Source organism: Microcebus murinus, chromosome 4 (genome assembly GCF_040939455.1).
Source record: "Microcebus murinus isolate Inina chromosome 4, M.murinus_Inina_mat1.0, whole genome shotgun sequence".
NCBI classification, from domain to species: domain Eukaryota; kingdom Metazoa; phylum Chordata; class Mammalia; order Primates; family Cheirogaleidae; genus Microcebus; species Microcebus murinus.
Window position 1 is genome coordinate 7,986,681 of NC_134107.1, and position 15,808 is coordinate 8,002,488.

At 51.1% G+C, this 15,808-nt stretch overlaps 1 protein-coding gene across 2 annotated transcripts; it reads right to left on the reverse strand.

The window, feature by feature from the left end:
* Positions 1 to 7,985: 7,985 nt before the first annotated feature.
* Positions 7,986 to 9,800, reverse strand: POLD4 (DNA polymerase delta 4, accessory subunit). 2 transcript variants are annotated; one of them, XM_012757539.3, is made up of 4 exons: positions 9,511 to 9,800; positions 9,185 to 9,274; positions 8,889 to 8,959; positions 7,986 to 8,454 (listed from the first exon to the last, which is right to left on the reverse strand). In XM_012757539.3, exons 1-4 carry the CDS (start codon positions 9,605 to 9,607, stop codon positions 8,362 to 8,364), a joined length of 351 nt encoding a protein of 116 aa, XP_012612993.1. In that variant the 5' UTR covers positions 9,608 to 9,800; the 3' UTR covers positions 7,986 to 8,361. The 2 variants fall into 2 exon arrangements, with proteins under 2 accessions (XP_012612993.1, XP_012612992.1); XM_012757538.3 differs by having other exon boundaries at positions 8,848 to 8,959.
* Between the last annotated feature and the right edge of the window lie 6,008 nt (positions 9,801 to 15,808).

A 15,808-nucleotide genomic window follows, 5' to 3' on the forward strand; every position in this document is an offset into this window, starting at 1 on the left:
GCAATCCTCCCACCTCAGCCTCCCAGAGTGCTAGGATTACAGGCATGAGCTACTGCACCCAGCTCATATGCACTTTTTTTTTTTTTTTTTTTTTTTGAGACAGAGTCTCGCTTTGTTGCCCAGGCTAGAGTGAGTGCCGTGGCGTCAGCCTAGCTCACAGCAACCTCAAACTCCTGGGCTCGAGTGATCCTTCTGCCTCAGCCTCCCGAGTAGCTGGGACTACAGGCATGCGCCACCATGCCCGGCTAATTTTATATATATATATCAGTTGGCCAATTAATTTCTTTCTATTTATAGTAGAGACGGGGTCTCGCTCTTGCTCAGGCTGGTTTTGAACTCCTGACCTTGAGCAATCCGCCCGCCTCGGCCTCCCAAGAGCTAGGATTACAGGCGTGAGCCACAGCACCCGGCCTCATATGCACTTTTTAAATGAATCATTAAATGAAGTGGTTGGATTTATACTGGACTCATCCTGTTTGTACTCCTTCAAAACCTGTTGTCTTGACAAGTTGCCCATTGCCCCAGTGTGAGTAGCAAAAAAGGAAGTAGGCCTTCTAGAAGGAGCATGTCCTGGACCTTTCCTCTGCCAGGACTCTACCATAGAGATGTGTAGAACCTTCTGTCTCAGTGAAATGTAGTAAAAAGTGGAGCATCTTGAGTCTAGGGATAGCCACAAAACCGTAGCATTATGTAGTGTAATAGTGGAATTATTTCCTTTTTTTTTTTTTTTGGGTGCTCGATAAGTGGCACAGTGAATGTTTATCAAATTGAATCCACCATTATTTTTAATAGTTGTTAAACATATCAACATAGACATGGTAATACTTTATTCTTATTGATTGATTGAATAGATACTATAGTTAAATAATTCAAAATTCAAAAGTATTATTCAATGAAAAATGTCCTCTTGTTCCTAATTTCCATGCCACCAGATTACCTCCCTCTCAAAGTATCAATTTCTTGGGTGTCCTTTCAGAAGTACTATATGCATAATACAAATAAATACACATATTTTTACCCAAATTGTAGCATATTATATACACTTGTATAAATCCTTTCTACCCCTGCTTAACTATCTATTTTAGAAATCATCCTCTAATCTATACCAATGCACAAAGAGTTTCTTGGAACTTTTTCACAGTATCATATCCAATGTGTGCTATAACTTACTTTACCAGTCCCTTATTGATAGACTTTTAGGCTGTTTTATAGTCTTTGCAGTTACAAAGAGTTTTATAATAAATGACCTTATATATGTTATTTTACACATACAAGTGCATCTGTAGGATAAATGTCTGGATATGGACTGAAAGGGATATGTGCATTTGTAATTTTGATGAAGAATGCCAGTTGGCATCCTTGGAGTTGTATGAGTGTATGCTCCAGCGTGCTGGAGTGCGACTGCAATAGCAGGTAGGATCTTGGCCAGCCCTCCTGAGAGCATGTAGAGACATGGGCTGGGTGGCCCATTGCAATGATGATTATCTCTACTCTGCACCTCAGAGGACCTTAGATGAGCACTCAGTGAGTTGCCAGCTTTGATGCCTTCCATACTGAGAAGGCCCTAGGAAAAGATGACTCCTGCCATCAAGGCTACACAACCCCCATGGAGAAGTGACTTAGGTAGAGCCTGGCTTTCACCGAAGTATAGGTAGGGCCAGCCTTCACAGCTCCCACACAAGTGATTCTCACAGGCTGGATGGGACCAACAGGCCAAAAAATAGGTGTGAGTGAAATGGGAAGGTTCTGCCGGCTTTGAGTGCTTATTACTATATAGCTGACCCTATGATAAGTATTCACCAACAAGGATAAAATACTCCTCAGCAGTGGGGACAGTGAAATGTATTGTAGCAATGTGGCATGCTGTCCTAAAATATAAACAGATTACCATGGAGAGCAGAGGAAGAATCCTTAACTCTTCTTGGGGAAGGCTGCACAGGGAGAGAAACATTACGCAGTCAGGGCTAGGGCTCGCAAGAGTAGGAACCATCAGCACCCTAGGTGATGTGAAGGAGGCATCTAGCCCAAGGGAGGTTTCTAGGAAATGCCTTTTCCTTCAAGAGAGAAAGGACCAAAGTCAGGCTCAAGAAGGACCCAGGACCCAACACATGGTCCACTATCACTTGTCCACCTTGTGAAATCCCTCCTCATCCTTAAATACTCAGCTAAAGGACTGTCCTCAGGAGGCCTCTGAGTTCCCACAGGCCAAGCTCGCATCTGTCTTGCAGCATCGCTGGAAGTTCACTTGCACATCTTTTTTCTCTCACCGTACTACAGTCAGTTCTTGGAGCTTAGGGACTAGGGTTCTAATTGTTTGCATTTGCCATGACTAGCACAAAGTTGCTTTTTAGTTTAGGACTCAGGTGGATAAACTGGAAACCCACTTTCATAGAAAAGTAGGAATCATTTTGAGACTCCCTTAAGTCTTAAAGGTGGTGGTAGTGGTAACCCAAATCTACCTCAAGCTGGCACTGTTGTAGCTTTCTTTTGCTTCTAGATGAATTCAGAAACTTGTTCCTTTCCCTTGTTTACTTTAGTTTCTTGGTAAATTAGCTCCTTAAACCTTGAAGTTACTAGTGAGTTTGTCTGAGGGTGGATAAATGTTGCCACACCTGAGTCAATAAAGAATGAATCAGGTGGCCCTCATGGATGGGTGTGGTACTGGTAGTTACTACGACAGCTGGAGATACCAGAGAGAACTACAAAATGGGATAGAGGGAAGCAGGAGTGTAGGGGTGGAATTAGGGGAAGCCGTCCTGCCCTCTTTACATTCCTCCTGACAGTATCTTCTTTGACCTCTCTGCAGCATCGCACCGTTGACTTCTGTGACACTTCTCTACCTTGGTTCACCTGTCAGCCTGACCACTCTTCCCTCTGGTTTACTGGATCTTCTTCCACCTTCTTCTAGAATTTTCCCAAGTGCCATCCTTGATCTTCTCTTTGCACCCTTTTCTGTCTCTCTTTACTCTCTCACAGAACTCATCCATGCTTGTGGGTTCATGGGAGCTCTATGCAGATGATTGCCCTCTGTTCCCTGAATACCACCCTCTCCCCTGACCTCTCTGCTGGGCTCAACTCTGTGTTTCCTTTGCCTACCAGATGTTTCCATGTGGGTGTCCTGTCATCATCTCAAGCTAAACATGTACAAAATTGAGCCCGTTTCCCACTTCCCAGTTTCCATTTTCTGCTCATGGCATCTGCATTCTCTCACTCACCCAAGCTCAAAACCTGAGTCATATTTGACACCTTTTCTCCATCCTTCCCTTCCCAAATGTAAGTTTTGCCAACTTCCTTGCAACATCTCTTGTAGTTCTTTGTCCTTTCTAGTCTGTCTGCTAATCCAGGGTCTCAGCACACATGTCTTGAATATTTAATAGCTTTCTACTTGGTCTTGCCTGTAGTTTCTTCCCCCTGTTTCATACCTGGCCAGACAGATTTTCCAGGATAATTACTTTTATCCTGTTTCTCTCCTATTCAGAAACCTTCAGGTACTCTCATCACCACAGATGAAGTCCAAACTCCTTAGCCTCAGGCTCAAGAGCCTTTTTTTTGGCCCCAGCCTGTCTCACTGTCATTATTCCACATGATTAAGAGTGTAGGCTCTGGAGCCTGTCTCTGGGATCAAACATCCCTGACAAATGCTGTGTGACCCTGGGCAACTACTTAACCTCTCTGTGCCAGAGTTTTCTTCTTAAAATCCTTTTATAAAAAGTTTTATCATGCTTCTAAGGTTTCTGTGGGGATAAAATGCACTTATACTAGCAAGCCCTCAAACTCTAGTTTTTTTTGTTTTTGTTTTTGTTTTTTTGAGACAGAGTCTCGCTTGTTGCCCAGGCTAGAGTGAGTGCCGTGGCGTCAGCCTAGCTCACAGCAACCTCAAACTCCTGGGCTCAAGCAATCCTGCTGCCTCAGCCTCCCGAGTAGCTGGGACTACAGGCATGCGCCACCATGCCCGGCTAATTTTATATATATATTAGTTGGCCAATTAATTTCTTTCTATTTATAGTAGAGACGGGGTCTCGCTCTTGCTCAGGCTGGTTTTGAACTCCTGACCTCGAGCAATCCGCCCGCCTCAGCCTCCCAGAGTGCTAGGATTACAGGCGTGAGCCACCGCGCCTGGCTTCTAGTTTTTTATTGTACTGGTTTTCACAGAGGTGTGCACAGTGCACACCTAGCCCCATTACACACATGTCGGTCCTCTCCTTATTGCCTGTGCTCAGCCCATTCATTCAGTCAAGAATGCTGTCCTCTGCCTGCTAACTCTTACTTTTCAAGGGCTGGTTACCTCTCATTTCCTTCTATAGATGCTTATTCAGTATTTCTGAAGCACTGCTCAAACTGAGCGAGGTGGTAGTAGGTATGTCAGGAGTATATGAAGCCAGCCACACAGGGCACATCTTCCTGGAGGGTTCATTTTACTTGATAAATAATTTCATCTATTTTTATGTTAAAGCAACTACTCCAGACATATCAGGGAAGTAGAATGCAAAATTGGCAGAATAAACTACAAATAATATTCAGAGTGGAGCTGTCTAGGACCATCCTCCAGCCCCAAAGAGGAATCCATTCATCCTGCAGTAGAAAGGTCTGAGAAGCAGGGACATCTGAGTACAAGGGGCTAGGTGCAGATGAGGTAAGGCAGGGGTAATACCAGTGCAGCAGGAGGTGACAGTCCCTGTGTTCAAGGCCCCTGGAGAAGGGTCCCTGTAACCTGTGGTACTCTCTCCTTCCTGAGAACTCAGATAACTCAATGTCTATACCACTCCTAAGTTGTCTCAGGGTAGCACTTGTATTACACAGTTTTTTAACTTTCGACATATGTAGTCTTCATCTCTTCAACAGCCCTTATCCTGCAACATCTGGAGTGCAGGTGTGGAGTGATTGAGTGGGAAAACAGACCTAGCTATGAATTCAGGCCCTGGTGCTTACTGATTGAGCAAGGCACTTTTCCTCTCGGCCTTGGTTTCCTTATCTGTAAAACATGGGTAATACTTACCTAATGAGATTGTTCTGAGGATTCAACTAGATAACATGTGTGCAGTGTTTAGCACAACAGATGGCACGGATGTGTGGCACAGAGAGGCACTTAGTAAACATCAGCTCCCTCCCAGCAGTGCTGGGCTCTCAGTAAACATATGATTCTCAAATGTTCCCATCCCCAAATGTATCCTCCTACCTGCATCTACTCCCATATCCTCCGCCTCTCTGCCTGTCACAGTGGGTGCTCCTCCTGAAGGCCACCTCCTCCTGTGTGCTGGTTCCCAACCCTCCTTGCCTTCACAAAGATCTCACTCATGCAACGGCCTCCTCTTCTACAGCATCAGTTTCCCTCCCTATCAGATCTCTCTCTTCACTGAGCAATTATGCTCAAGTATCACTCTATCTAAAACAAAAGACAAAACAACAAATAAAAAAACCCTTCCTGATCCCTCATCCCTTCTAGCTACCACTCCATTTCTCTGCTCCCTTACAGTAAAAATCCCTGAAAGAACTGGCACACTCCCTGTCTCCCCTTCGACTGCCTCTCCAGGCAGGCTCTTACCTCCTTCACTCCACAGAACTGCTCGTGTCAAGGCCTCAATGTCCTCCGCATTGCCAAATCCAGTGGGCAGTTCTCAGGCCTCTCTGGAGCATCTGAGACCTTGAGACTCCTCTGCCCAGCCTCCCAAACCCTCCACTCTCCTGACTTCTCTCCAGTCTCACCAGCCACTCCTCTGTCTCCTTTGCTGTGTGCCCCCTTCCCCTGGCCTCTAAATGTAGGAGGCTCCAGGGCTGTCCTCAGACCACTTCTCGTCTCTCTCTACACTCACTCAGGTAATCTCATCTACTCTCATGGCTTTCAGTGCCATCTAGAAGATTCCCAAATATATATCTCAAGTCTAGACTTCCCCAGAATCCCAGACTTCCATGCCCACTGTCCACACCCCATGCCCAGTTGGATGTGTCACAGACACTTCAACATGTTTAAAACAGAACCCCCTTTTTTTTTTCTTCGAGACAGTCTCACTCTGTTGCCTGGGCTAGGGTATCATGGCATCAGCCTAGCTCACAGCAACTTCAAACTCCTGGGCTCAAGCGATCCTCCTGCCTCAGCCTCCTGGGTAGCTGGGACTATAGGCACGCGCAACTGTGCCAGGCTAATTTTTTCCATTTTTTAGTTGTTTGACTAATTTCTTTCTATTTATAGTAGAGACGGGGTCTCGCTCTTGCTCAGGCTGGTCTCGAACTCCTGAGCTCAAGCAATCCTCCCACCTCAGCCTCCCAGAGTGCTAGAATTACAGGCGTGAGCCACTGCACCTGGCCTAAAACAGAACTCTTGATTCCCCAGCCCAGCCTTCCTACAGTCTTTCCCATCTTAGTAATGGGAACTCTGACCTGGCAGTCACTCAAGCCACAACCTTAGGAGTTATCCTTAGCTCCTCTCTCTTAAATCCCACAGTCAACTGATCAGTAGCAAGTCCTGTCAGTCAGTTCTTCCCTCAAAATACAGAGCATCTGGCCACTTCTTACCAGCTCCATCACCCCACCCTGGTCCCTATCTCCATCACTTCTCACAAGGCCAACTCCAATAGCTTCCCGAGTGGTTTTGCTACCTCTTGTCTTCCTCCAGCTCCACAATCTGTTCTCCACCAACAGCCAAATGAATATTTTCAAAACATAAGTTTGATTATGTCATGTATTGGCGTAAAGCCTTCCAGTATCTTCCCCTCTCACTGAGAATAAAACCTAGATTTCTTATCATGGCCTGCAAGGCCCTATGGGACCTGCCTGCTACCTAACTGGCCTCATTTCCCCCTGTCCTCCCCCTCTCTTCCTTGACCAGCCACACTGGCCTCCATGCTGTTCCTTGAAGAGCCTGGAAACACTGCTGTCTTGGAGAGCTGCTACTTATTGTTCCTTCTGCCTGGAACACTCACATGGGTGCAAGCCTTGCTCTCTTACTCCCTTCAGATCTCTGCTCAAATGCCACCTTAGCAGAGGGCCTTCCCTGACCCCTTTAGACTCTAACACTAATTTTGCTTACCATTGACCACCACCTGACATAATATACATGCTTGTTTTTGTCCATCTCTTGACTGTTGATAACACCCCAAGAGGACCTTTTGTACCTGACACATACTAGGTGTAGGGGGCATGGTATAGACTGGAAGAGCTCCTAGTCTCTGCACTACCACTTACCTGCTGTGTGCTTTTGGGCAACCTTAACCTTTCTTAGCTTCATTTTCCCTCTCTGTAAAACCTACCTAGAAGGTTTTTTAGGAGGATTAGAGATAATACACTTAAAGTACCTCAGATACGGTCAGTGCTCAGTAAGATTGGGGCCTACAAAGTCCACAGAGCTGCTGTCTAGGCCTGTTTCCAAGGAGTTAGTCCTGCTGTGTCTGTCTGCCCTTGGGGTGGAGGGCTGATGTCACAAATGAAGGCAACACTATATAAGGGGTTACTGATTCCATTCTCCAAGTCATACCCTGACCCAGGGTCCCCTAAGCATTGTTTCTGGCTCCAGCCAGTTCCCTACCAAAGCCCCTCAGATTATGGCTATGTCCGAGCAGGTCCTGCAAATTGAGAACCATCCCAGGCCTGCTTTGGGACCAGGTAGCCCCCATTATAGGAAGCAGAGGTGCTTGCTGGGAATGCATGAGCCATAGGCTCCAGGGGCCCTTCTCTGGCTAAGCACCCATGTCTGTGAGGTGAGCAGCAGTAAGCAGGCAGGTGGCAGGCAGGTGGCAGGCTGCTGCTCAGCAACAGGTCAGTGAAGGTTAGTAAAGAGCGATTCCCTTGTTGACCACGAGGGGGCACCAGAAGTCGCTCAGCTCCTAAGAGGACTCTGGGTCTGTGTCTTAGGGGATCTGCCTTTCCTCCCTCTCAGGCCTGGGGCTTCCTTGTAGGAAAAGAGGAGTTGTGGTGCTGGCTCTCTCCCACCTACTAACTTGCTGGGAACTGCCAGCCAAAGCAGGACCACAGTAAGGAAGTGGAGGTCAGGATTCCAGGCTCAATATTCTTTATTGATAAGCTTTAGTGAAACCCCTGCCCTGTGAGCTCAGCCAGTCCTGTCCTGGATCCCCAGCTGTAGGTGGATGCATCTTTGCCTCTTAAATCATCTGCCTACTCAATCTATGCCTAATTTGCCACACCATAGGTCAGGGAGGCAAGTGGCAGGCATCAGAAGGGTCATGGCCAGGTCCTTGTCCCCTGAGACCATTCTTCATCCAGGAGGTGCTCAGCTTCACCTGTGTCGGCTCTCAGAGGGGCTACAGGAGCCTGTTGGTCAGATGGAGAAGCTTAGCCACAGAGACCTCCAGATTCAGCTGCCAAAGGCTTCTCCACAGCAGAGCTGAGCTGAGCGGCAATAGCTGGCTCTCACTTCTGTCCTGAGGTCCTCAGGTGGCTAGCAGCAGTGCCAAGGGCAGGAGGTCCTAGGTGGTACCTCACAGGGGATAGAGATGCCAGAGGCTGTGGAAGATGGGATGGGAGGTGGGGATACCCCACAGAGAGACAAGGAGAGGAAGAGGGAGAGAGAGTCAGTTGAATCTCTTGATCTGATCCCACCAGCCCCAGTCCTTAGCCATACCTGTAGTCCTTGGCAAACCCCTCAGTCCTAAATAGATAGTCCCTGGGTGCTGAGTGCACCTTCCCCTACCATGAGCTCACAGAGATGAGAATTATTAAAGCAGCCTGTCCTCCTGAGCCAGGCACCTTGCAGAACCTTCTTCTCTGCTCACCAAGGACCCCCAAGTCTGCATCTATTTCTCCCTCAGGTCAGGGCAACCCTGCCCAGGTCAGAAGGGCAGTGATGCCTGGAGAAGGCCCTGGCTCCCCTGAAAGCCCTTCTGGCCTGTCTCTGACCTGCACTGGAAGCGGGGGTCTCCAGGGTGGGTCTTCAGCACCTGATGCACCTCTGGAGGAGGCTCCAAGCCCATCTGCTCTGCCCGATGCCAGCGTTGCAGCCGTGTGATCCCTGCAAGAGTGGGAAGAAGACTCTGGGGCCTCATGGAGGAGGGGGAAGAGGCCAGGCTAGAAAATGTATGTGTGGGGGGAGGGGTGATATTGGAGCCTCCACGCCCCCCAGTCACAGGAGACAGTGCCTGAGAGTCAGGCAGGTGTTTGGGTGTCGCTTCAGAGACGTGTGGGTGACAGGACTGGTTCAGAGATGTGCTCTATGGAACCTGAGTGGGGTTCTCACCTGTGCAGGGCCCATATTGCCAGGCCAGGTCAAACTGCCTCAACAGCTCCAGCTCTGCTTCATCCTTGTTGGGGGACTGGGGCTCGTCTCCTGCAATGACACGCTGCTCCTCAAGCCTGCCCAGGACTTTGCCCTGCGAGACTGGTCTCAGCCCTCTGGCCCTCGCCTCACAGCTGTGCCACTGTTCCCCAGACCTCCTCACACCCCTTGCCTCTGCCCTCCAGCGGCCGTGTGTTGAGAGTAGAGGACATACTACGCTTCCCTACACCCTCGGCCTCTCAGCTCCCCCGTGTCCACTCCTCCTGCCTCCCCCACACCTCAGAGACCTAGCTCGGGTGCCAGCTCCCCTTTGCAGTGCCCAGCGGGCCCCTCCCTCCTCTTCACGACTTGGTAGGCGTCAGTGATGAGCCGCTTCCGGCCCATGGCGGCCACCCAGGCAGGCAGAGAAGGAGGCGACTGCGGGGAAGAGAGGCACCAGCAGGCGCGAGAGAGACAGCTGCTGAGAGAGAGAGTCAGAGAGAGAGAGATGGGGCCAGCGACGACGGGCAGACGAGATGACCCAGACAAGCAAAGAGAGGAAGTCGCCGGGTTCCAGGGAATGACGCCTCTCTCCCACCCCCACAAACACGCAAACATGAAAGACTTAAGCCAATGGCAGGCTGCCTCTGTTGGGCGGGGCCCTGGCTCTAGCCAATGGCAGGCAACACAGGGTGAGGGGGCGGGGCAGCTGCTGCAGCTGTGTTCTAGGGGAGGCGGGGTCAGACTGGGGTGGGGGACCTGTCACGGTGCCCCCAACTTCACTACCTCTTCCTGCCCCCCATTGGTCTGCAATGGGTCCCGAGGGACTTGCAGAGCGTTATCCTCAGCCTCTCACTTCCCGTTTTCCCTTCCTAGGCAAATGTTCTTTTCAGCTTCGCTAATCCCCGTGGCCAGTTTATAACTCCCCAGAGCCCAGCTGGAGCCTTCACTCGGCCCCTTGGCCCAGCCAGTGTTGTGGGGGCAGGTCTGGAGGTTTAAAGAGAGTTTGGGCGAATCCAGCCCCCTTCCCTGCTCCCACCCCACCCCCACTGGCCCCAGGAGACCGGGCTGGAGAAGCCCTTGGGTTCTGAAAGTGCCTTTCTCACAGTCTGTGCCCAAAGACACTGTCCACTCTTAGTCTAGGTAAGCGTTTGCCTTTTTGACTCTCCTGGGGTCCTGTATCCTGCTCCTGTCCACCCTACTAGTCAGGAAGATTCCATTCTGAGCAGGCCAGAGCAGGGGTCTTAGTTCCCCCTTGCAATGTGTTTGTATCCCCAGTTCTTCATTGGCAAAATCTTCCCCATCTCTCATAATGTGAGTATGAGCAGAAAATACTAACAACAAACCTAACACTCATATTGCACTCACCATGTGCCAAGTACTGTTCTAAACACTTTCCTGCATATTACTCAATTAAAATAGATGTAATAGGGTTTTTGAAAGTAGGAAGTGTAGATAAATTATCATCACTGCTGAGGGTCAAAGGCATGGTGGGGCCCCACATCCCTCCTTGCTCCCCAGGCTTACGGGGCAGGTGCGTGCACATTGTCAGTGAGAGGCTGGAATTCCTAACAAACAGAAGAGGGAAGGGTGGGTCTGAGATTGATGAGGACCACAGGGGTGATTAGCATTGGAAGCCCTCCTGGAGGAGGTGGGCTGCTGTAAACAGTGTCTCTCAGTTCTCCACCCATGACCTTTGTCCCTTGGGCTCCTGTCATCGCTGACTCACCCCTACTGCCGCCTCCCCCTCACCAACTTCCTGGCAGCAGGCAAAAGTTCTGGCCAGTGGGAGTCTGGGAACCAGCACAGGAAGCAGCCCAGCTCTAATCACCCTCTAGAGATCCCATCCGGTTCTTCCTTCCAGGGGTACCAGGAGGGTGGGGCAGAGACGCCAGGGCTCAGCCTCTGCCTGCCTCCTTCCCCACTGCTCTGGGATCTGGTGCTTTGCATTAGGAAGAGGGCTGGACGCCTGGTACACATGGAGCAAGGGAGGAGAACTGCTCTGGAGAGTAGATCACCAAAGGGGAGAAGTAAGCCATGTCTTCAGGGGCCACCTCCTGCCTGGCTGTCCAGTCAGCTTCCATGAGGAGGGGCTGAGTGGGAGACGGAGCTCATGGGGCACTGCATAGAGCTGGAGGGCCCTTCCCTGTTGGGCTGGACTGTTCTAGTGCCCCCATCTGCCTTGTGGGCTAAGTGGGGCCCACATTCAGGGAGACAGGGGCCCTGCTGAGTTGGACACAGAAACAGACAGGCCCTCTCCACCAGGGCTGGGAAGGGCTTAGGTGTTGAATCCAGTTAGGCACCAAGCTCTCTGTGGAGGGATGGTGCCCAGGCTCTGTGGGATTAACTACCCCCTCCCCAGAGGGTCTCCACAAGAGACTCCTGGGCTGTTCCCAGATGTATGTGGCACCTACCCCCTGAGTCCACAAATCCCGGAGGGAGTAGGGAGCCATGGGTGGGGCAGACCCCTCCTCATTCCTGGGCCCTCCCACCCCTGAAAGCTGATAGCCGTGAGGCCCTGCCACCGCCCAGGGAGCGTGAAATGGGGTGTGCCGCTGAGCGGCCACAGCAGCTCCTACTGCTGCCTGGGCCTATTCCCTGCTCTCCTTTGGTAACCTCCGGAACCCTGACCTGCTCTGTGGATGGCTGTCTGAGCCATCCCTGCCAGCCTCCCCCAGCTCTGCCTGGCTCAAGCCCTCGTCTATGCAGCCTGGAAGATGTCTCCCTTGGGCTTCAGCTCACACCTGGCCCAAGGAAAAGAATCAGAGGGGTCAGCTCAAGTGTAGGCACCCTAGGCCTGGCTTTCTGGCTTGGAGTTGAGGGTACTCACCACAGGCAGCATTGCCTCCTCTCTTGGTCAGATAGCAGAGGGATTGAGCCCTAAGGGAGCAGTTGGCACTCAGGGATTTGGAACCATTCCTGTCCAACTGGCATCCTTCCCTGACTCAGCATCTGGATCCCTAAGGTGTGCTGGCATCTAAGCTGGACCTTGGCCTGCCCATGGGTCTTTTCCTTCTTTGCTCTCCAACCCCATCTATCTCCTATCACCTTCTTGTCTAGAACTCCTTCCCTTACTCAGGCAGCCTCTTGGGCCCATCCCCTAAACTGCTGTCACAGTTCAGGCTTCAGGATGGAGGGCAGGCCAGACCAGAGGTCTGAGTTGGTGGCTAAGTTCTCTCTCCTTGGGGGAATGTCCTGAGACCCAGCCATAGGTTCCTTATGTCAGCCTTGATACCCAGAGGCTGGTGATGTGACTTGTAGGAGCGACCTTTGCACTCAAGGCCCTCGCTTTAGGGGCAAGGCCAATGTCCTGGGGAGCCCAGGAGAGAAAAGAACTAGAACTAGCTGAGGACCACTGCTCACTGCTCCAAGGGGAAGGGGGACTAGGCCTGGCTTAGCTCAGACAATGTGGCAGGACAGGGGGCCTCAGCACTGCTCAAGCACCCTGAGAGCCTCCTCCCTCCCCCAGCTCACAACAGGCCTTGTGGGGAGAGCCAGGTAGAGCTGGGAAGGTGGAGGCAGGTGGCGGGAAGGGAGCAGCTGCCTGGGACCCAGTGGGCTATGGGGCATCTCCACTTCCCCATCCCTCTCCCCAGCAGCCCCCTTCCTCATGCCCCACCACCCACTCTGCAGAGATCCTGGACAGCCAGACTAACAGCCCCTGGCCCCCAACACACTCACACCCACTGGGCCCCATTCCTCACCCTGGGGCCAGTATTCTTTTAGGCAGCCACTCCTAGTGCCTCACTGCCCTCCTAGTATCCTTCCTCTCCCTGTCCAGGTTCTCCCACCTAGTGGGCTTAAGGAATGGGAGCCTGGGGGCGGATAAGGGGGAAGAAAACAGTCTCTGGGTTTTTCTGCCATTGCTGTCTCTTCTTCCCTGCCCTCACCACCTCCACACCTCTGGTCTACACCTCCCCTTTCACCTTGGCCATCCTGGCTCTGGACAAGTTATGGGGAGATTTGAAAGGGGCCCTTTTGGCCATTCCTCACCTTGGCCACCAGGTGTCAGACTTTGTCCAGCTGGGAGGACGGTCCTAGTTAACCATTTCCACCCCATCAGCCAAGCCTTGGACATGAGAGCAATTTGGGAGGAGCCTAGAGGTGACCTCTGACCCAGCAGGGCTGAGAGACCCTGAAGGCTGAGACTGGGGGAAAAGGGACTGGAACTTTGGCTCTAAAGCTTTATCACTGCCCCCACCCCCACCCCACTGACAAGGGCTTTGTCCCCTGCTGGGAAATTCAGGAACCAGGCTGAGTCAGGAAGCTCAAGAATTGAGGGAACAAAGGCAGGGACAGTTGTAGCTCCAGAGAAGAAGGGGGAGCTGAGGGAGTCCCCTGTCAGAGCCAGAGTGTCAGAGCACTCAGCCAGGCCTGAATCACTAGCCCTTGCCCTCTAGGTTAAGGGGAACAGAGGGCTTCCCTTTGCTAGTCCCCATTTGGGGCGGCTCTGGCTGTGATGTGTGTATGTGGGGTGAGTGCTCAAATGGGTCTCTTTACATGCTGAGGAGACCCCTATGTCCTGGGTCAGTCTTTGCAGAAGGGGGAAGCTGGCAAGGTCTGACTATTTTACCCCTGCCATCAAAGCCTCCTCTATACCCACCCCTACCCTCTCAGAAGTTGCCGCCTGCCTCAGTCGACAGTTTCTCACTTTGTGCTCATTCTCCCAGACACAAGCACCCAAGATGGCATGAGCTTTCTAATTCACACATGCTCTCTGGAGCTGACAGGGAGGAGGGCCTTCTCTCCTTCCCTCTCACCTACTCTCCATAGCCTTGTGAGGACATAAGGACTTCTAGAGATAATGTGCCCCCACCCCCTTGACACTGCAGGGCCTAAATTCTTATGTTGCCTCTGCATCCCTGAGCCTCTGACTCTACAGCCACACTTGAGAGGTGGAAGCTAGATAACCAGCAACATGCATCTTTGCCTGAAGCAGCTGTGGATAGAGAGCCAGTGTCAAACTCACTCACAGAAAATACTGATGATCTGTCATTCACCAGGAGTTCCCTGTCCCACAGTGCTGGCATTTTTACAGGAGGCCCTGTGGCACACAGTGCCAAAACCCGAAGGAGGGTTTCACACTCCTGTCACCATCATTAGGAGCTATTTGAGAGAGGGTTCAAGAACTCAAATTCTGGGCCAGGCATGGATTACATGCCTGTAATCCTAGCACTCTGGGACGCTGAGGCGGGAGGATTGCTGTAGGTCAGGAGTTCGAGACAAGCCTGAGCAAGAGTGAGACCCCCGTCTCTACTAAAAAACAGAAAGAAATTATCTGGACAACTAAAAGTTTATAGAAAAAAATTAGCTGGGCATGGTGGCACATGACTGTAGTCCCAGCTACTCGGGAGGCTGAGGCAGAAGGATTGCTTGAGCCCAGGAATTTGAGGTTGCTGTGAGCTAGACTGATGCCACAGCACTCTTCCCAGGGCCACAGAGTGAGACTCTGTCTCAAAAAACAAAACAACAACAAAAACCCCCTCAAATTCTGAAATTCCCTCTCTGACCATGCTGTCATCTGTTTCTACCCCTCCAATTCCCCCACAGGAACTTTCTGCATCCTCAGAGTGAGTGAACTCTAGCGGTCCCCATTTGGGGTGCTTCTCCAGGTCCATTTCCCAACTCTGACCATCCTGCCCACGCTGCGTGGCTCAGTGCTCTCAGCCACTCAACAATAGTTTCTAGCAGCCTAGACTCCCTTCCCTGCCTTGCCAGTCCTCAGCCTTGGAAAATGCCCTCTCTTCACTCTGTTCCCACCTCTGGCCATCTCTGGCATGCTAAGGAATTTCACAATCCATGCTGAATGGGCCCACAACAAAGGTGTGTCTGCGGATATCACCTAATTCCATAGGCTCTCCCTTTTTTTGTTGTTTTGTTTTTGCAGATCCACCCCCCTCAGCCCCCACAGCAACCCTTCTGATTTTCCTCTGGTTGTCTCCTTATTCCATTCTCCAAACTTCTCCATTTTTCCCCAACCACCACCTCCTCCCTCAGCAATAACATGTTTAGATCTCTTCTATTTAGAAACAACAGGCTGGACAAGGTGGCTCATGCCTGTAATCCCAGTACTTTGCGAGGCTGAGGCAGGAGGATCCCTTGAGCAAGAGTGAAACCTCATCTCTACAAAAAATAAAAAAGTTAGCTGGGCATGGTGGTACACGCCTGTAGTCCCAGCTACTCAGGAGACTGAGGTAGGAGGATCGCTTGAATCCAGGAGTCTGAGGCTGCAGGGAGCTATGATGATGCCACTGTACTCCAACCTAGGCAACAGAGTGAAACCATGTCTCAAAAAAAATAAAAATGGCCGGGCGTGGTGGCTCACGCCTGTAATCCTAGCACTCTGGGAGGCCGAGGCGGGTGGATTGCTCGAGGTCAGGAGTTCAAAACCAGCCTGAGCAAGAGCGAGACCCCGTCTCTACTATAAATAGAAAAAAATTAATTGGCCAACTAATATATATAGAAAAAATTAGCCGGGCATGGTGGCGCATGCCTGTAGTCCCAGCTACTCAGGAGGCTGAAGCAGGAGGATTGCTTGAGCCCAGGAGTTTGAGGTTGCTGTGAGCTAGGCTGACGCCATGGCACTCACTCCAGCCTGGGCAACAA

Excerpts from the sequence above, each read along its gene's own strand:
- POLD4 (XM_012757539.3), bottom strand. The coding sequence starts at position 9,607 with ATGGGCCGGAAGCGGCTCATCACTGACGCCTACCAAGTCGTGAAGAGG. Across the intron at positions 9,275-9,510 it reads GGAGCTGGCACCCGAGCTAG|GAGACGAGCCCCAGTCCCCC; the intron begins GTCTCTGAGGTG and ends GTGTCATTGCAG. Across the intron at positions 8,960-9,184 it reads GCAATATGGGCCCTGCACAG|GGATCACACGGCTGCAACGC; the intron begins GTGAGAACCCCA and ends CCACTCTTGCAG.